This window comes from Diabrotica undecimpunctata, chromosome 2 (assembly GCF_040954645.1).
Source record: "Diabrotica undecimpunctata isolate CICGRU chromosome 2, icDiaUnde3, whole genome shotgun sequence".
Taxonomy (NCBI): Eukaryota; Metazoa; Arthropoda; class Insecta; order Coleoptera; family Chrysomelidae; genus Diabrotica; species Diabrotica undecimpunctata.
In genome coordinates, this window is record NC_092804.1 from 117336678 (window position 1) to 117359735 (window position 23058).

General features: G+C 32.4%; 1 protein-coding gene across 1 annotated transcript in view; it reads right to left on the reverse strand.

Annotated features, from left to right (window-relative positions):
* Nucleotides 1-23058, reverse strand: part of Pngl (N-glycanase Pngl) — a 124022-nt gene that overhangs the window by 75978 nt on the left and 24986 nt on the right. Inside the window, exons 3-4 of the mRNA XM_072523342.1 lie at nt 2294-2395; nt 2083-2187 (exon numbers count right to left, since the gene is read on the reverse strand). Coding sequence (XP_072379443.1) covers nt 2083-2187; nt 2294-2395 — 207 coding nt within the window. The remainder of the gene's footprint in view (nt 1-2082; nt 2188-2293; nt 2396-23058) is intronic.

A 23058-nucleotide genomic window follows, 5' to 3' on the forward strand; every position in this document is an offset into this window, starting at 1 on the left:
AGACATGTAATATTGGCATAATTACTGTAATTTATATAATTTATATCATCTATCTTTGTTTATCTTTATTAGACAATACCCTAATCATCATCATCAGTGGTGCTACAGCTCTAGTTGAGCCTTGACCTTCCCCAGTCTATTTCGCCAGTCGTTTCTGTTCATCGCCAACTGTTGCCAATTTGCCGCGCCGATTTTCCTTGCGTCCTCGTCCACACCGTCCCTCCATCTCAGTCGTGGTCTGCCTCTACTCCTATTTCCCACTGGGACCGATAATAGAGTTCGTCTGGGTGGGTAATTTTCATTTGCTCTTGACACATGGCCAGCCCATCTAAGCCTACCTATTTTTATGAAGGATATTACATCTCTACCAATTACTATTTTTTTATACTTCTCGTACAATTCGAAATTATATCGCCTTCTCCAAATACCATTCTCACAGAATGCGCCCATTATTCTTCTTAGTATCTTCCTTTCGAAGACGAGCAGAAGATTTGCGTCTGTTTTGGAGATGGTCCATGTTTCTGACCCATATGTCAGCACTGGTAGGATGAGTGTTCTATATATTATTAGTTTGGTTTTCTGGCTTAAATTTCTGTTTTTTAGCTGCTTGCTTAGTCCAAAATAACATTTGTTTGCTAGCAGTACCCTCCGTTTTACTTCTTCAGATGTGTCATTATCGTTTGTTATGAGAGAACCCAAATATGTAAACTTATTTACTATCTCAAAATTATATTGGTCTATACTGAAGTTTTCTTCGGCGTTTCTAGCTCTATCTCTGTTATTTGGAATAGATGCTAACATTTTGGTTTTTTCCTCGTTTATTTTAAGGCCCATATTTTGTGCGGCTGTCAAGAAGGTGGAAGTCATCTCTTTAAGTCCTCGTGTAGTACGTGCGATCAAATCCAGATCGTCAGCGTAAGCCATAATCTGCGTTGATTTATTAAAGATTGTTCCCCTATTGTGTAACTCGGCATCTCTTATAGTCTTTTCTAACGCTATATTAAAGAGAAGGCACGCCAGCGCGTCTCCCTGCCGTAACCCTGCATATGTTTCAAACGCTTATGACATATCGCCTTGTATTTGCACTCTGCAGATCACTTTACTCACAGTTGTTTTTACGAGCCTTATTCATTTATGGGGAATGTTAGACAACACCCTAATATGGGTTTATTATTTCAGCATTTATTTAACTTTGTATCGAGACCTGAAGATGCTTTGCATATTGTAGAAAGCGAAACCGGTCGTCTGGATAGTTAAATTAAATTGATTGTGAGTAAGTCTAATTTATTATTTCTTTTACCTTTTGAAAGCATATCAATTAACGGAACACTAGTAAATAATCTCAGATATGCAGACGATACAATATTGCTTGCGGAAGCCGAGAAGGGCTGCAAATTTTGGTTGATCGCACTACGCAGTACTGCGAGAGGTATGGAATAGCACTGAACACAAAAAAAACAAAAATTATGATTGCCAGTAAGAACAAGATTGAAAACAAAACAATCTATGTTGAATGAAAAGCTTTAGAGAAAGTTCGCAGATACAATTACTTGAGATGTGAGCTAAATGAACAATAGGACGAATAGATAGCCAGAAGCGCTTTTATTAACATGAAAGCAGTATTATGCAATGTAAAACTGGAAATATATATTAGAACTAGAGTCTTGAGATGCTACATTTTCTCTACCCTTTTATCTGAAGTTGGTCTGGTTGGACAGTTACGGACGCAACTGAAAGAAGACTTGCCAGCTTTAAGATGTGGTGTTATCGAATAATGTTGAAAATATCATGGTCACAACACGTAACAAACACGGAAACATTAAGAAAGATAAAAAAGAAAAAGAAATATTTAACACTATAAAGGAGAGAAAAATGAGCTCCTTTGGTCACATACTAAGAAGTGAAAAATATGAGTTGATGCGGCTGGTTAGACAATGGAAAGTGGAAGGAAAAACAAGACGGGAGACGACGCACATCCTGGTTAAATTTAAAGCAGTGGAGTGGAAAAACAACAATAGAACTCTTCAGAACTGCTGCAGACAGAGTAAAACAAAAAAATTTGATAGTGGAATAGTAACTTACGTGTTCTAATTTTGGTAGATTAACTTTTTTTATCACTTTTTCCGTCTTATTACTGGATCCAGTGTTGCTACTCGTAGAGGCTGCTTGTAAAACTAAACTCGAACTCTAAAATATCATATAATAAGTAGATTTGCGAATTAAATATAATCACTATAGAGAACGCAACTTTTAGTATTCTAAATTGATATGGAATCGGTTGTAAAGATTTTACCTTTTCCGTTGGTGTAGAAGTACTATTCTTTATAATCTCTTTATTAGAACTAGTTCCAATATTGGACGTCTTAATTGGAGTTTGCAGAATTGGAGTCTGTGCCTAAAAAAATAAAAAAATAACAAAGTAATTATTATACTATTCAGCCTATTGCTATTTGCCTATTTAATATATTTGTGAATATTTTAAAATTGAATGCGGAATTACTTAGTAATTACTAATGTTTGTATTTTGAGAACGATTTCCGAAGTGGAAATTGAAACGTCAATAAACGTATTTTAACCTTTAATTGTGGCTTATTCCCATTTAAATATAAATTGATATCCATGTCGACATTTGATGAACTAAAAATTGCATTCCGGTTTTGAGGTCGACTTCCGGTTTCATTTTTATTAGTCAAATCAATAGAGAATTCAACGTAGAGTTCAAAAATGTAAGTTCACGAAATTATCATTTATAGTTTTTGAGTTATTGATAAAAATATTTTTACTTAATTTTTCTCGCAAAATAAAAATTTCATTTAAAAAACTCGATGTCGAGTTGGTCCGCTAGTACTATATTAATTACATACTAATATAATTAATAACTTTAATAAATTTTAATAATATTTTTAAGGTAGGTTTTATACAAAATGATTTAAAGCTTTATCTTAGTTTGGATTTAAAATCCTAACGTCATCTGAACAAATAAATCTGAACTACTGACATTTCAACCTACGAGTCAATCATATTTTGTTTTTGAATCTGAACAGATAAACTGACAGATAAAATAAATTAAAATTATCTGACATATAGAATATTTATTTGCCAAATAAAGTACTGAATAAAAAGTTACCTGAAAAATAAATTGTGTTTATTGTAGTTCGTTATTATGTTGTAGGTTATCGCAAAATCATCAAAAATATAACCTAAATATTCTTGTTTAGTGTAGGTTAGAGACATGGATATTTAAAGATTTAATGAAATCGGAGAGTATGATCAGTATGATGTTTAATGTTTATAAACTTAGTGCGAGAATATAAAATTTGATGCAGAATTGAATATTTTAATTTTTGTAATGATAGACTTTTTTAAAAGGTTAAGATTAAGTAAACCGACAGTGATCTATATTCTGAGAAAGTATTGTAAATAGTTGTTCATAAATGATTATAAAAGTAGGTATTTTCATTTACTTAGTTTGGGGATCCAATATTTTAATATTCTTGATAATTAAAAAATGGATACCTTTTTCAAGAGATATTAGTGCTATTGATTCAATAATAGCAGTATCGGATGCCAAAATGAAAAATATGCACATAGTACCTAGGTAGTCAGATTATTTTGATAATTATAAAATACATTAAATTATATATAAAAACGACTCAGTTAGTATACAAAATATCCAGAGTGTAGTATGAAATTTTCAAAATTTCAATAAATCTTTTACATAATATGGAATATTGATTTTAAATTCTGATAATTTCGTGATAATTCTTGGATATGTTTTTCTAGGTACCTACCAGGTAGGAATAAATAATTCTGTATTCTTGATAAGAAGTTTAAATGGAGATAATAGAAATGGGTTCTTATAAGGAGATTCTGATTATAAAGTAAAGCCATTTTTAAGAAGTTCACTAAACCATCCTATTTCTATAATGAATTTCATATTAGAACCAGATATGCAACATAACTTTTTATGTATGGACGAGAAGGTTTAGGCACTATTTCATCCAGTGGAAGTGGCTTAATATAAGGTAGAAAAGGTTCAACCGTTCTAATCTACAGCAACATTCTACGAGTATAACCTAGCGAGAGATCAAAATTAAGACAATTTTGAAGATGAATTTCTAAATGAAGACATTACTGAACTTTTTGAAATTGAAGATGCTTGAGCTAACCTTATATAATGTTTTAGTGTTATGGAAAAGCCTGAGAAGAATCATTGAACATGTATTATTTTTTATTCGTTATTAGATTTTTCTCTACATAATTTAATTTACTCCTGCCACCACAAATTGTATAATCAAAAGAGATATTAAAAGATTAGTGTGATTTCTTTGACAATTAATTAAATTTTGGTGTGCTCCGAAATAAATTTTACATTTATCTTACAGATAAATAACCGCAACATAATTTGACGTGAACAAACAGGTACATTTTATTTTATAAATAAATGTCTATCCTTCAGATAACTATCTGTCAGATAGGACAATATTTATCGGGAGGTGAAAAGACCGACACTTTCATGCAAGAAGTTTATTATTTTAAAAATTTAATTTTTAGTTCTTTTGAAAATTTTGTCGATCCTAAAAAATTGGCTGCGGATTTGGTGATCGGTAAAAAATATAATACAAAACTCGAGCCTTCCCAACAAATAAATTGCCAAACTAGAATTACGCTGGTTTTATACGTAGGTCGATTTCATAAGACAACTTTACGCAAAAAGTTCAGCGACTCTCCACAAAGTTGTACAACAGAATAAAATATTATTCTGTTGTCATCCTATCTTTAAATACGAGAAAGACAGAAAAAATTAAGTGGAGTGATTGTAGATGCAATTGATTGGATTAAAACTAAAAGTTTTAAACGAAGACAGGAATCACAGAAGTTTAACGAAATATTACCTCATCAAAGAAGTTAGTTTAATTAAATTGTAAACTTGATCTATTCGAACATGCGAAAATAGAATAAGATTATAGGAATAGACAATGTCAATCACTTGGCTACTAATTATTTAGCTATATGTTTTTAAAATATTCAATATTTCAAAATAGATCTAAATATCTATTATTCACTTCATTACCGTTTTTAATCCATATTTCTTCGAAGGTTATACATTATAAAATCTACCAATTATATAAGTACATAGAGTATAGTTATTTATAATTTAACAAACGAAATCAATCAATAACCATTTTGAATTAATTTCCGTAACTTAATACCATATAATTTTCAAAGTAGAGAAATCTTTCAGTCTAGATATACATATACACAAACAAGTACAAGAATACAAGGTTTTGTGGATATGGATTTATACACAGCAGTCTCTCCTTTATTAACATGGACCAATATTATTGGTAACATAAATATTTTATTAAATTTTCGATTGAATTTTAGTTTAACTCACTTTATCGAATATGAAAGGTCGAGTTTCCCATTTTAACCCTTTCTTGTACTTTGGTCATTATTCTATTAACTTGGCCATGTTTACATTGACTTTGTTGATTTTTTATATTCACTTGCATTTTTATTTGTGTATTTGCATTTTTCTTTCTATATAAGTCATTGACGTGTAATTCTCTTTGACCATATACTGCCTTGTGAAGATTTACGTCAGACCTTTAAGGCATTACTTATTGATTATTTCCTTCCCACTCTCCAACATATTTTTGATAACCTAATTGGCAAGCTAGTTTTGTTTTTTTTTAATACGTATACACTTACTAGTTTCCGCCTAAAAATCTTAAATATTCATTTCAATAATTATTATCGTTAGTTTTTTTCGCATCTGATTTTCTGGACAATAAAATTGACATTAATAATATTCTGGGTAATTGAACTAAGTTTATAGTTCTTGTGAGCGTTTGATAATATATTCATTACAAATAGTGGGCCGATGCTTAACCCAATTATTAAAAGCTGTCCATAGTTTTATACATAGTCACAATTGAACAGTTGCTATTCTGAAACAGCGCGACAGAATTGTAACAAGACCCAGAAACGCTGAGTGTTACAATAGCTTTCAAATGGGGTACACTTGCTAATAGCTTCATTTAAAACTATTTTAAATTATAACGTCACTAAAACAATAAAACCTTACCGGTCTAAGTTTGACGGTAAGATAAGATATGATACGGGCGTGGTTCCCCAAGAGTGGTTAGTGTCAACTTTTATAAATCTTCCAAAAAAACCCAATGCGAGAAAGTGCGAAGACTATAGAATTATAAGCCTTATGAGCCATTTACTTAAAACATTTCTAAAGGTCATCCACAAAAGAATATATACAAAATGTGAGGAACAACTAACAAGAACACAATTCGGATTTCGTGATGCTCTGGGAACACGGGAGGCCCTTTTTGCTGTACAGGTGCTATTTAAGAGATGCAGGGATGTGAATTGTGATATATACGTATGCTTTATAGATTACCAGAAGGCATTTGACAGAGTAAAACATGACAAATTAATGACTCTAATGCAAGAAATTGGAATTGACAACAAAGATCTTAGAATTATCAGAAACATTTACTACAATCAAACGGCCAAAATCAAAATAGAAGACCAGTTAACTGATAAAATTGCAATAGAACGTGGAGTACGACAGGGCTGTATTTTGTCTCCATTGTTGTTCAATATTTATTCTGAATGGGTATTTAAGGAAGCTTTAGACGGTTGTGCGAAAGGAATACTAATAAACGGTGAATGGTTGAATAACATTAGATATGCAGATGATACTATAGTTTTTGCCGATAATCTGAATGACTTACAGATATTAACAAATCGCATAACAGAAGTCAGCAACAGATACGGACTAGCTCTTAACATAAAGAAAACCAAATTTATGACAATTAGTAAAAAACCAATACTAAACGCTCAACTTACAATCAACCAACAGAATATCGAAAGAGTCGAGCAATATACATATCTAGGCACCAATTTAAATAGCCAATGGGACCACTCAACAGAAATTAAACAGCGAATAATAAAAGCAAAAGCAGCATTCGTTAGAATGAGAACTATTTTCAACAGTCGAGACATATCATTAAAAACAAAATGCCGTCTATTGAACTGCTACATATTCACAGTTCTGCTCTACGGAATGGAAGCATGGACACTGACTGTTGCATCTATGAATCGGCTCGAAGCTTTCGAAATGTGGTGTTATAGGCGCATCTTACGTATATCCTGGGTTGACAGAGTTACTAATGTGGAGGTCCTGCGTAGAATGGGGAAAGAATGTGAAATTCTCATGACCGTCAAAACTAAAAAGTTGGAATATCTAGGTCATGTAATGAGAAATCAAGAACGTTACGGCCTTCTCCAGCTGATTCTCCAAGGAAAAGTAAATGGTAAGAGAGGACCGGGAAGAAGACGCATTTCCTGGCTTCAAAATTTGCGAAAGTGGTATAACACGACTACCACTGAACTGTTCCGCGCTGCAATAAGCAAAGTGAAGATAGCCGTGATGATCGCCAACGTCCGGAACGGATAGGCACTTTAAGAAGAAGAAGGTCTAAGTTTGTGCTGGGAGCTCTGAACTGAGTAAGAGCTCTCGAGGACTTCGCGCAGGACAGACTGCAGATGATGTTTTGACGGCGAGCCTCAATGATTAACAGGGAACGTTCTATAAATATATAGGTCAAGTGTGAATAAGGTGTAGCCAAGCAGCCATGGGACTTTCATAAGGTCTAAGGTGGACTCGAGGCTAGTGTGAATGCCGACATGAACTCTACAGACTGCGGAACAACAGTGTTACACTGATATGGGTTTCAAGTAATTGGGAAATATATGGCAATGAAAGAGCTGATGCACAGAAAAACATCAGCTGCAAAATACTGTGGAAGTGCCAAAAAGCGACCAGAAAAAGGCCTTGATCTAAAGACAACACATCTCACACTGGGAAAATATAACCGGTCAAACACATGGCAAGATGTGTTGGACATGTGCTAATAGGGCTGATGTACTGCGAAAAACAAGCAGGAATCAGCTCAGTTATAACAACTCAGACATACACCAGTTAAGGGACATCTGTATACAACGGAACTGTTTAATGGAGACTTGAGCTGCAGAATACGTGAAACAGTCAAATAACCTGTAGCAGAGAATTTAAAACAGTCAACCATATCTTGTAACACTGCAAGGCAATGGATCGCAGACGCACACTTTTTGGAGACAACGAAGTGACTCCAAATATACGTGTTAATCATTCACTAGACCTGTATCAGCTGGTCCAGGGTTCCAGAATCCTAGCATTGGTATCATGAATGGACGGAAAATGTACAAAAAGCCAATTGGCTGCACTACGACCGGATTTTAACAAACGGCTTCCAGGAAAAAAATATAAGGTGTAAACAAATAAAAACTCGTAGATTAACTGACAACATTAAAATATAAGTTACCAGAAGTCCAATATTATTTTATCAAAAGGAGGAATTTCGAAGGACTACTTTCTCTAAATCTGAATATTACAAATCCAAATGTGTAAGTGAAGTAAAGTACCTTGGGATAATACTAGACTCAATACTTACTTAAAATCGGCACCTAGAACGAATAGCCAAGGGGGCGGTGACTACTTAATAATAGTAGCCAGTCTTTGTCTTTGCCAGTGATCCATTTCAGCTATATGCACTTAAGTTTTAACTCCACTGCACGATCTCCATCTATTTCCCCATTACTCTGTAGCAATCCTAGTTACTTATTCTATTATTAAATCCTAGTTAACTAGATATTAATCCTAGTTAACTATTACTTTTCACAATCATTTCACCATCCAAAGTTTGTAGTGATAGCTCCATCTTTAAATGCACCTTCTAGATACTCCTTTTTTAAATAATAAAAGGGAAAATTCGAGTCGTTCGCCGTATACCATAGTTTAAACTCTTTTTTTGTTATACTAAGTTTTATACAAATTGTCTTAATAGGTTCTTCGGCGCATGAGTAAACCAAACTAATTACAAAGCATGATAAAAAATGGATTGCCAACCTTTGAGAAGGCGCAATAAGAAGAAGAAGATTTCCTACTAACGCAACTTACTTTCACATGAAATTTATCAGTCTGTCCCACACATGTCCTAACATTAGCTGTTACTCCCTCATACATATCTCTGACAATCTTTACATACTTTGCCATCGAGCGCCCACTAGAGATAGTCTCGAGAAACTCTATCATATGCTTTCTCATTTAACAATGAATACAACACGAGCATTTGTTTTTGTTAATTTTTTTGTCAGCTGCCTTATAACGAAAATTGTATCTGCTGTTGGTGTAACTGATTATTAGACATATCGGTTGCTCCCCTGTATCCATGTATTAATTAGTAATTTTGTAACGTTTAGTTTGTGCATTGTTGTACATCTAGTTTGTTTTTGGAAATAAGTAGTAATATAATGCTTCTCTATTCGTTTCTCATATTCATAAACCTCCCCATATATGTCATCTGGTCCAACGGCTTTACGTTTCTTTAATTTTTGAAGTACTTGAACAAATCTTGCATTGCTAAAGATGTATAGAACCTGAAATGACTGTTGGGTACTGGATCGTAGACTGCAAGCACTTTTTGAAGACTACCAAGAGATTCCACAAATATATGGTACCTATCCCCTAGACCTGTACAGCTGGTACAGGGTTTTAGAATTCTAGAATGGATATCATGTATAATTGGAAGATGTACATACATTCAGCGGATTTGCTGTACCAGCTTTAATGATAACAGAAATCAATCATCATCAAAACAATCAGATCGCCTGATTACAGAAATAATTGTTATCAATTGTTAAAACATGTCTTTCTTAGCGCAATTATTTTATCGACGGCGTGAGCCTCCATGTTTCACCGAACTACTCGGCTGAATAAACTACATTCATGACTTTCAATTAAAGTCAAAGATACATTTGAATTTTAAACTGCTGCATCTGCTCGAGTCCGGTTCAAAAGAAGCCGGACTTGGGCCACGGACTTCAAATAATATATAGACTCCGAAGTCTATGATTGCCAGTCTACTTACACATAAATCCGTTTATATTTGACACTTTCTACAAATTAAAACGCAATTCTGCAATATTCTTTTAGCATTTATTTTAAATATAGGACATATTTTTACAAATTCTCACTGTTTCGGTGTTCTTCATGCTAATTTTTTATTTTCTCCTCTGCTATATCCCTATTTCCAGTATTTTTGTAGATATCTCTTACACTTTTACTCTAACGTGATATTTCCTATTACTTCCTAATTTAATTTTCTTTGACTAGTCTCCTGTTTCACTTCTTAAACTTCATTGAGAAAGTCTTCAAAATATTTTTCCCTCTTGCTTTACCTTTTCTGAACATGTTTTCCTTTGTATTTCAGCAATATCTCATCCTGAATGTAGTTTTGATGAGTTTTTTGGCCTATTGATATAAAAAAGGCCTTATTTGATTTTTGGTTAATGTAAACATTCAATTTTTTAAGAGTTATAATCTTGTAGGTCTATTCAGAATAAAAATTAAGGAAAAAAATGGTAAAAGGAATTTTGTAGTAACAAAGTATACCAACCAAATAGCGGTACTAATCCTGAACTTGACATTACACCTCTATGTACTGTATTCAATGAAGAATAATCGCTTAATCAAGGATAGTAGATATGCTTCGGGATTACTCTACGACAGCTTAATTACTGTAATACTTTTTAATATACCTGTGGTTTATTTGGTAGTTATATTGAATTTATTCAAAGCAAAAAATATTGTAGTAGTGTTTTTACAGATGGCAAAAGTGGATACAGTTTTTAGAACAATGGATCAACTGTTTAATTATAAGAATGTACGTAAATGTACACTAAACAGATTATATTTTGCCACATTACTCTTAATACTAGCAATTGCAGAGTTTGTTGTGGCAAACAGATATCTAAATATTATAGAATGGCCAACATATATTACAGCAACATTGCCGATATATATCAGGCACAATGGTGAAATTTTTTTAATAGTTTTAGCGAATTTACTTTGCGAGAGGGCAAAGAGATTGAATTCCGTTCTTGTCAATTTAGATAACAGTGCGTCGAAGATACAAAGTAGAGTAATAATAATGGCAGAAGGTAAGGTATAACACCATATTTACAATGTATTGCATTTAATTAGTTAGTCTTGGAACATAGGCATATCCGGTACATATGTATTATATGTACCCAATGTAAACGTGACAACAGAGAGAAGCCTTGTATTTCCCACTTCGTTACTGTTAAATGTTACTGCCCGCCAACGTGCTAGCAGTGCCAACCTTCTCGTTTTCAGTTCAGTATCTCGGTTCTCATTTTTTTATTTAAATTTTATTTTAAATATTTATTAGATTTAAATGGATAAACATATTTATTTTTTCTTAAAGAAATGAATTGCAAAACATAATAAAATTTAAACAAAATATTAAATTTTGAAAAATCTACAGATTTTTTAAAAGAATTCTACCGATTTTATTTTTTTACGTTTGGGAACACTGGACACCGAGTACATCGCTTACGTGTAGTAGTCGCCTTTAACCTTCCACTTAGTTAGGTGTTACACGTTGATTGGATGTCAATTTTGACAGACTGTGTCAATGACAGTCTCTGTACAGAATGTAAGAGACAGACAAACCATCGCCTATAGACGGTAATATTGGATTCACAGCTACCTGAGCGAAAAAAAAAACGAGTAAGACCGAAAACTTCGTAAGACGAAAAAATTGCAATCCATAAGACAATATCAGATAGAAAGCTACGACCAGGATACTGGGCCGATAGACGTGAATAGAGACGCAACCGGAAGGCGCCAAACGCTATAAACCAAACATATATATATATATATATATATATATATATATATATATATATATATATATATATATATATATATATATATATATATATATATATATATTAAAAATGTTCAACATTGTATATTTCTTCTTCTTGTAGTGCCCATGCGTTTCGGATATTGGCGACCATCATGGCAATCTGTATTTTACAGACTGCTGATCTGAAAAGATTTGTAGTTGTTGTGTTGAATCACGTACGTAGATTTTTCAGCCAGGAAATCGTTCGCCCTGCTGGTCCTCGTTTTCCTTCTATTTTCCTTGTAGAATTTGGCTTGGTTATTATATGTTAAATTTATTTAATAGAGTTAAGTGATTATCATGAAATCCGTGATAGCATCCCTGGTATATACAGAAAATTTAAAAAAATCTTTTGGGTAATTTACGGCTTCGTCTTCATAAACAATACTGTTGGCTGATTTAAAAGATATTAGATCGCATGGTATTATAGCAACTGTTGAATCTGGAAGTTATTTCTGTTAACGTCAACATTTTTTGTCTCCCAAATTGTGCGCTCAATGAGCCAATTATGATTCAAGTAATTATTCAGTATAGCCGGAAAGACACTTACAATTAATTCATGTTTGGTCTCAACAAAACTGTAGAAATTATCTAGAAGTTTTATGCATTATGTATTTGGATGTAGTTTTATTTTATCGTTAATACGACCTGTAAACCCACCATCTAACAATTTTCTGAATTAACAACTGTAAGTTGCCTACATATGGCGCAACTCAACGACTGTAAATTATCATAAATTACGATTAAAATATATTTCCATTACGATAAACATTAATTGAAACATGTTATGAATTTATAAATGTAAACATAATTTACATTTTATTACTTTAGAAACCTAATTCACAGTCCTTTAAATATAACCGGTTTTCTCAATAAAAGTGTAAATATTTCAAAAATTAATAACTTTAGGTATATAAAACCGTATACAAACTCCTCATGGTTTAAAAAATACATTTAAAAATAGTTTAATATATAGGGTGTGCCATTTAAAAAGACACAACTTTGGTTAATTTCGCTGTTGTGACTCCCTCTGTATAATCGAAAATAATTTTAAATTATTCACGTCTTTGATATACATCAATTTTGATTAAAACATATTTTTATACACTCGATAGTTTAGCCGTAATCAAAGAAAACCGGAGGTTTGGCGCACCCAGTTTGGATAAAAAATTGAAGTACTATAGCTCTTTTATCTGACTATAAAAATTATTTACAGAAAACATCTTCCGCAATGAAGCTACACTACTAAAATTAGAAAGAATCATGGACATATATAATAAACTTATTAAGATACAGTCGAATATGAACAACGTATTTTCTGTACAAACTTTTGGGTTTGTTATATCCTTATATTTTACTGGACTAATTTTAAACTTTTTCTGTTATTACGAGTTAAAGGTAGGAGCAAATTGTAAAATATTTTTGTAAGATACAGTTGAAAACTGGATGCTTACCCGGATGTTTACGTCATCACATGCCTCACCATAAGCAAAAAGTCTAGATAGAATATCATCCCTTTCGAAATTACAGACTCATGGTTCCTAATCCGAACAACAAATATGTTGCAATTTTAACATAATGAAATGTAAAATATTAGTGTCCAGTTTCCACCGGTACAACACAATAGTTTCAAATATAGAGCGACTAAACAAAATCGTATTTAGGCCAGAATTTGAAATCAATTCATCTACAGTAAAATGTATATCCATAAATTACTTAGCTATATTTAAGCAACTCGCTTTAGATTTGATTCATTTATAAACTTAAACAGGCTAAAAAAGTCAAAAACGTACAGATATCTATATTTAAACCAATACTAAGCTTTCTATGAATTGTTTATATCCAATTTAAAATATACACCTTCATTATAAATAGATTTATAGGATCATTTAGTTGAAAATCTGTTTAATCAAAATTTAATCTGGTTGAAAAAGAGCAGATCAATATATTGTGTAACAATAAAAACACTGAAAACTTTGTTTTCAAAACTTCCACAAAATTTATTTTAAATTCTTATCACTACAGCTGTTTCGGCTGATTGCCTTTCTCAAGTGATCTGTTTTTGGCATGGGTTTACACTTTATAGTCTCTAATGAAATAAGTTGAGGAGGGGAGAACTGTTTGTCTCAAGCTGGTCATTCAGAATTATATCTGTGTTTTTTAACTTGTTGATTTCCATAGATTCTAACAAAGATAGCTTAAGGCCTTTATTTTGAATGTGTAGAATTTTAAATTCGTCATTAAAAGAATGATTATGATCTAGAAGGTGAAGTGCGTATGTAGAATCTGTTTTTCTATTATTGAAAGCCCTTTTATGTTCTGCTATTCGTTTATTAAAATTTCTACCTGTTTGACCAATGTAAGTTTTTGGGCAGTCGCCACATTTAAGTTTGTACACACCACTGTGTAAGTGTTTTTTATGTTGGCTCTTATTGTTTTTAATATATTTGCCTAGGTTGTTATTTGTTCTGAAAGCTGGTGTTATTCCTTTCTTTTTTATGTGTTTGGCTATTTTTGTTGATATTTTGTCTGTATATGTAATCGAGCAGAAGGTACTGGGTTTTTTCTCTGGTGGTGGAAATACTAAGTTCAGGGCTTTCTTGTGTAGTTTTTGATTTAACATTTTATTAATTGTTTGTTCGTTGTATCCATTGTTTATTGCTATTTGCTTAATGATATTTAATTCTGTCTCAAAATTGTATTTTGACATAGGAATTGCTGTTAATCTAGGTAACATACTATGATAGGCTGCCAGTTTATGTTGTGTGGGATGGGATGATGAATTGTGAATAGTCGTGTCAGTATGGGTAGGTTTATGAAATATGGCGAAGTCATGTTTGTTTTTAAGCCTGGTAATTTTTAAATCTAAAAAATTTATGGATTGATTTTGTTCTGTTTCTATTGTAAATTCAATATGACTATGAAGAGAATTAATATACGATAAAAATTGGTCGAGTTGCCTGTTAGTTCCTGTGAAACATACCAGTACGTCGTCTACGTATCTCCACCAATATAAAAACTGTTTGAATATGGGATGTTTTGAAATCTTTGTCTCTAGATGATCCATAAAAATATCTGATAGCAATGGGCTTAGAGGATTGCCCATTATAAGTCCTGCACTGTTATTTGTATATAATTCATTATTAAATTCAAAGTAGTCTTGGTTTATGCAAACTTCAAGAAGATGTAAAATTTCAGATGTAATGATTGGATTTGTACTATTTTGGTCTAAAAGGTTTTTTAGTAGAATAAAAGTTTCTGTAGGAGGGATACTAGGAAAAAGATTTTTTACGTCAAATGAAATTAATCTGGAGTTGTTAGGTAACTGAAAATGTTGTATTTTATTAACTAGTTCTATTGTATTTTTTATGGTAAATTTAGGTGAAAATTTAGTGTGTTCTAAAATAATCTCTAACAGTTTTTTTGAAAGTTTATATGACGGAGCTGTATAAAAAGACACTACAGGTCTTATTGGGTGATCCGGTTTGTGTAGTTTAATGAAAGAGTATAATTTAGGAGGCTGTGGGTTCATGATACTGAGGTATTTCTGTTCTATTGGATTTACTATTGATTTTGAATTTTCTAAAGCTAGCTTAATTTGTTTTTGATACTTTTCTGTTGGATCTTTGTGTAACGTTTCAATGTTTTGATTATTTAAAAATTCTATTGTTTTGTTATTATATTCTATTTTATCTATAATTTGATATTTCCTAAATAAAAAGCCTTTTTACAAAAATCTAAGACACGTCGATTTTTAAATTTAATGTTCTACATTTTACAATAAAATTTCATTATACAAGGTGATACACATTACAGTGATGACGTCATCGGCTCTTTTTTAAATGTAACACCCTGTATTTTAGGACATTTTTAGATCGATAGAAATGAGCTGATTTCAAAAAAGTATAATACTCGGGTCTAATGGATATAATTTAAAAGATATGCGCTTAGAAAATAAATTATTTATTATCAATTGCAAAAAAGTAGCCTACTTCTAGTTTTTGGTAATCTGTAATTATTTTTAGTAACGTTCAATAACAATTAGGTAGTACAATAATTGTATTAATTCGTGAATGTTCTGTATTATTGCTTAGAATTAATTTTAAGTACAAATGAATTTGAGTGTAAAGCAAAGAATTGAAATACTCATGATAATTGGGTATGGAAACAAATCGCGAACTCAGATGGAAGTGTGTAATTTATTTAATGATAAATATCCAGAAATACCTATCATGCGGTCAACAGTAAGTAAGATTGAAAAGAAATTTCGAAAAACTGGTACAGTTGAAAATGCACGCAAATCAGGTCGCCCCTCTGTAAATTATGTTACAACATTAGATGTTCTACTTGCTTTTGATGAAGATGCGCACACTTCTGTTCGTAAGGTTAGTAGTGATCTCGATGTTTGCAAAACAACGGTACACAAAGTACGTAAAAGTAAGTAAAGTAAGTAAAATGCATAGTTGTACAGGAATTAAACGAGGAAGATCCAGATAAAAGAATACAATTTTGCGAAATAATGATGGATAACAGCCACCGAAACCCTCTCTGGGTTCAAAATATTATTTTTTCTGATGAGGCTACATTCAAATTAAATTGCGAGGTCAACCGTTAGAATTGTAGATACTGGGCAAAAAAAAAACTCCAACTGGAACATCATACACAATACCCGCAAAAGGTAAACGTATAGGCTGGCATTGTAAGAAATAAAATCATTGGACCCTACTATTTCGAAGGTAATTTAAACGGACCAGCATACCTTCAGCTTTTAAGTGGGTATCTTGTACCTACTTTAGTTAATTTATTCCCCAGTACAATTAATCTTGGAGGTTTTGCTAAAAGTTTATGGTTTCAACAGGATGGTGAGCCTCCGCATTATGCTTTGGATGTTCGAAGGTACCTAAACGAAATTTTTCTGAACAGGTGGATTGCAAGACGTGGACATATTGAATCGCCAACGAGGTCGCCAGACCTCAATCCTTTAGATTATTTTATGTGGGGTCATTTATATAATGTTGTTTATAAAACGAAACCTGCAAATATTGGAAGCTTAAAAACAAGAATTCGTAAAGAAATAAACAATATTTCTCAAGAAAGCATAAACAAGGTTCTACAAGAATTTGTACAACGTTTGGGTTACTGTCAAATACAACAAGGGCTACAATTCGAACATTTAAGATTAAGTCATGTATTAATTACTGGATTACTTTCACGTTATTTATTATAATTTATTAATATTATAAATTAATAAAAATTAATTTTCTAAGCGCATATCTTTCAAATTATATCCGTTAGACCTCCAGTATTACACTTTTTGGAATCAACTCATTTTTATCGATCTAAAAATGTCCTAAAATACAGGCCCTTACATTTAAAAAAAAAGAGCCAATGACGTCATCTCTGTAATGTGTATTAGCTTGTATAATGAAATTTTATTGTAAAATGTAGGACATTAAATTTAAAAATTAAATTATTTTAGATTTTTTTAAAAAGGCTTTTCCTTTAGGAAATATGTAATTTATTCCATACTTTACGGACACACTGTATACTGAATATCATTAAAAATTTACACTCATAGAATGTTGCACACTAACTTTAAAAGTCAGTCTATTTTCAATCTAAGAGTGCAATTTGAATCTAAGCAAAAGAGTGCTTCTAATTAATTACGTCTACTATCTCATTCATTTTATATTAAGTTTCATCATATCAAATACACTTCACAATTTCATTGTTAAATTTAAGGATTGACCGAGGTTGTAATCTGTAGTACAAATTAATTGAGCAAAATCAGTGTCAGAGGTAGTCATTGCTTCACCACAAATACCCATACATCAGTTCTAGATTCTCGAGTAATTAACTTCTTACGTTAGCTTAGTTTGGGAGATATGCTTACGCTTTAAAACTATTGAAAAAACTTAAAATTGACCACACACAGGCAAATATGATTTAACTTTTATTGACTGTACGCATTTGAGTTCTAATAATAAAAATAGCTAGAAGGGCTAAAACTTATTTTAGATCATCTCATTTTCTTTACATTTGTGTTTTAAAGCAAGTAGAAAATTTAAAACAAATTAGTGTGTTTAATTTGGGTTTGAATTATTTTTTAAAAGTAGCTAAGGCACCAACCGGTGAAAGTTTGATTTATAGCCTACACCGATTACGATTTTTTTGGATGGCTCTATAATGGAACAAATAAAAAATAACTCTTTTAAGATTAGACAATATATTTTTTTTATTGGTACCCCATTTTGCTTATTTAAAGTACGCCTCAGCGTGTTTAAATTTAACTTTCTAAATCGCGCGTGTTTTAAAATTACTGTGGCAACATCAACATTTTTAAATATTTATCTGACCTGACAGGAGTACATAACTTGTGACGTCAAATAAATAATATTTAAATATTTGGAAATCCTAATCTTTTAATTAAATGAATGTGAAAAGTAGTTGGTATTGTTTGAAATATGTATACTTCCATTTTTTAAATCAGAGGAAATGCTGTTCAAATTAATACTACCGACATTCTCGGAAGCCACTAGGGTTATACTTCCATTAATGACACTCCCAATAATGGTTGAACCATTCTTCTCATTCTTCTTTTAAGAAATATACAACCAGTAATAGCAACCTGATGTGACAGATTGCAAATAAATTTTTGTTTTTGTCATTTCCATAATAACGAAAAGTATACTGATCACCAATTCAACCACTTTACATTATTAGCCCTTATTTAATTTTTTTGTAGTAATAATACATGATTTCATTGACAATATGTCATTCGAACGAGTACATACCGCTCTGTGAATCAGTGTAAAAATTGGCTGTTTATCGCAGTAAATACCAGTTTCTAAAAGTATTTAACCATCAAAAAGTGATTAGTAATTGTTGTGTAGAGTTTTTAACATCAAGAGCTGTAATATTATTCGGTAAGAAATTGTTTATTAATACTTTTCTAATCAAAGCATTCAGCTCTGTTGACATTTTTTGTCACATTTGAGATGAGCCAGTCCTATCAAGGACTAGTTCGGAGAAGTATTAGCCAGGCAACCAGTAATACAGATATGCGCTACAATTGCTGGCTATCAGTCGAAACTTTATTACAAGAAAACTAAAAATAGTTACTTTTGACTATATGAGTAACAACTTAAATCAATCTTCTCCTACAGTTAGCAACAGCATGTCTGGAAACAACATCATCAGTAATAATCCAAATTCATATGCAACTGCTACGATGTCAAAACCCAAACCGAAATATCCCAAAAAAGATCAAGCCATATTCATACATGCTGAACCAAACTTATTACTACTCGACTTCGTCAAAGCCATAGATAACATTGTTAGCCACAAAGACATATGCTTCGCCTCAAGAATTTCCAATAATCGGATATGCATCTACTTAACAAATTCTGAACTTCTCGAACATATTTTAACAGAATTAACCCTACGATTACAATCAACTCTGTAGAACTACCCGTGAGAAGACTGGTTACCCCAGCCAAAAGACTAATAATCTCCAACGTCTGTCCATCAATACCTCATGAAATTATAGAAAAACACCTTAAAGATCTAGGTCTTCAACTTGCTTCACCAGTGTCATATATTAAAGCTGAAATCCCCAGTAATGAATTTACGCATATTAAGAGCTTCAGAAGACAGGTGGTATACGTTACTCCAACCACAGATAGCCTCGAAATTGAAACTTCATTAATAATTCTAAAAAACTAAAAAATCCAAGAAAGTCGCACCCGATCAATCTAAATTAACCGCCTCCTCTGTTCTCACAATCAATAATGTTTATCAAGAAAATCCAAACTTATTCTCTTTACCGGTTGAAATTTTTTTTGCCTTTCTGGAAAACTCATTCGGCAGTAATAACACTCTTCAAGAAGCACAGTAGTTCACTCAAAATGTTCGATCACTACTCGACGACATGTTAAGTATATACCCTTCACTGGAAGATGGAAAAATCAAAAATAGATTTACAACAGTTTCTAAGAGAATTAAACAGCAACTTAATATAGACAATTTAGAAATTGGTAGCACTCTACAAAGAATGATGAAGATTGTCTAACCGACTCTTCTCTAACCTCTCAACGTTCTCAATCTTAAATCTATTTTACTTTCACGTTAGTGCAGTGGAACTGCGATGGGTTCTACCCTCGCCTCGCTCAGAACGCTTACAACAATTAATCAATAATACAAAAGCAGATGTCATCTGCCTTTAAGAAACCAATTTCAAGGAAACACATAGATGTGATCTTAAACATTTTTAAGGTTACCATTTCCTTTGGACTACGTATACAAGAACAAGTGGAGGAACATCTATCTTCGTGTCTAATGATTTATTTTCTATACAATATATCCTAACTACTAATTTAGAGGCCATAGCAATAACTGTCTGGTGTCCCGACCAAATAACCATATACAGTACATATATTCCACCTAATTACAACTTAACAGAAACCGAGTTTTTTTTCTTGAAAGACATCCAGTTGTTTGGATGAAACAGAATATGACCCCTCGTTTTCCATGTAACTTAATTATAAAACTGTTGTATTATTTAGTCATAGGTTCTAAGCTTATAGATTAACTGTAGCAATTAGTAAGATGTGCTTTTTGTAATTATTGTACACAATATTGTTTGTGTCAATGGTCTTTGCAGCCGAGACACATTATTTTAAATAAATAAAAAAAAATACATGATTTCAAAGTGTACCAATAAAAAAGAATAGCGTAAAGTATTCGTGGATAACTGGTCTTTAAAACACTTGCACTATTTCGAGCAATCCGGCCACGCCATCGTGATCGAAAAATCGCGCATGTTTGAAAAACCTCAATATCCACTTATACTTCAATATACTATTAAATAACATTATACATTTCAAGCATCTTTTATATTTAATTGTGAAAGACTTGGTATTTCTATCACACAAATTTAAGTCTCGATTGAACAATGTTTCACTTAACTTATCATGTTAAAAAGATTTTGAATTTTACATCAATTATTTCAATAGTATTTAAATCTATGTGACAAGATGGTAACATAACACAATCGTCTAAGTTGACTATGATAATTAAGGTACAGCAAACCAACAGAAACCGAGCATGGTGAATTGAAATGTTTTCCTCTGAACTTTTCAGATTAGAACACCTCAGTACACATAAATTCACTATGACCGGGAAATATCAAAACGGATATCGATAATCGACAAAGTTTTCACCGTAAAATAAATTCCAGTAAATCTAAAGGACACGATATTGACGGATCGTAAAGGCAGTTACGTAATATCCTACAAAGCTTTAACTTCAATTTGAAATATATCCGACTAGTAAAACGAAAAGAGAGATACAGCCGTTCTTACAGAAAATTTACAAGATCTCCATACATTATCAAATCTAGTCAGTGAAGCAAGTTATCGGAGAGGCCTTAAAATTAACATTTCAAAGACAAAGACTATGGATCAAGGTGTGCTTTCGCTTACCTAATGGAGATGAGATGGAACGTGTAAATCATATTAAATACCTTGGCAGCTGGTTAAATGTAAATTATGATTCTTATGATGAGATAACAACCAGGATGAAAATATCAGGTAAGGTTTTAATGAACTGGAAACCAGTTTTATGTAAGAGAAACCTGTTGATTTATATTCGCAAGACAGTTCTGAAATGTTATGACTGGTCTATCCTATTATATGGCTGTGAGAGATATACATTAGAAGACACAATGTTTAACAAATTAGAAGTATTCGAACTGTGGTGCTATCGACGGATCCTAAAAATATCATAGGTTTTACACACTTCCAATAAAGATGTTCTTAAAATGATGAATTCAGAACGTCTTCTCATAAACATCGTAAAAAGGAGAAAAACAGAATACTTCGGCCATATACTTAGAGGACCCAAATACCATCTACTTCTCCTTATAATACAAGGAAAAATAGAGGAAAAGAGACGGATTGGTGAAAAGAAACGTTCATGGCTTTGAAGTATTAGACAATGGTGTGGTGCCACAATACAAGAATTATTTCGTGCAGCAGTGGATAGAGAAAGGTTTCAGGAAATTGTAAAAATGATGACAGCCAACGACTGAATACGGAAACGGTACTTAAAAAGAAGAAGTAAAAGCAACGCTATTATCAACATTAGCAACGGTTCGCATAGAGAATAAATTTACTGAAAGCGTTCAAATTGCCAAAAGGCTAACACAAGGTGATTACGGAGTTCTGAGAATGTAACAAATAAATCAGTACAGTCATCGGTCCATATTTCTTTAAAAATGATGTTAGCCAAGTCATTACAGTCAACGGTGAGCGCTATAGGTTATTACCAACTTCTTTTGGCCTCTTTTCTGACACGCAGAATTTCTAACGACATCCAAATTTCTTGGCTGACAAAGTCGAGAAATTTGGATGTCATTAGAGGACCAAATCGTCGCTAGAAGTTACAAAGATATTATAGCAGATTAATAACGTTCTCATACTGTGCTACATACATTTTACCTAATTTTAGATCGTAAAAAGATACATGCCTGTAGCATTTTGGATGGGATTTTTGATTGCTTCAATTTTAGAATCTTTATCGGTAATACTAATAAGCGACAAAACAACTAAAGAGGTAAGTTGAATCTTAAATATACATCCTGTAGATTGTAGATTACAAGCACAAGGGTCATTTAGCCTCGTAGAACCTTTCACACTGCGACCTAAAAGATACTTTGACAATGCTTGAATGACATTCTTATGGCTTTGGCGAACAGTTTTGCAAAAAATATGTCCGGCCGTGAACTGAGATAATATCTAAGCGAGCAGTGTCCAGTTAACGCACCTGTAATAACTCTGAGTTCTTCTTCTTCTTAAGGTGCCATGCATTTCTGCGTAGGCGTCCACCGTACATCGTCTTGTCAGGTGAGATGTTAAATATTCTGGATTAAATAATTCTGTTTTTAGCAGCATTGCGAAGCATTTCATAGCTGTGGATTCCTGTCCATTGTCGAATATTGCGTAGCCATGACATTTTTTTACGTCCGAGACCTCTCCTACCCTCTATTTTCCCTTCGAGTATCAGTTGCTGAAAAGTGTATCGTTCTCCTCGTATAATGTGCCCCAAGTATGCAGTCTTCTTACTTTTTACATAATTAAAAAGTTCCCTATCCTGTAAGCCCGCTCTTCTGAGTACTTCCTCATTTCTGACCCTGTCCGTCCATGATATTCTGAGCATTCGA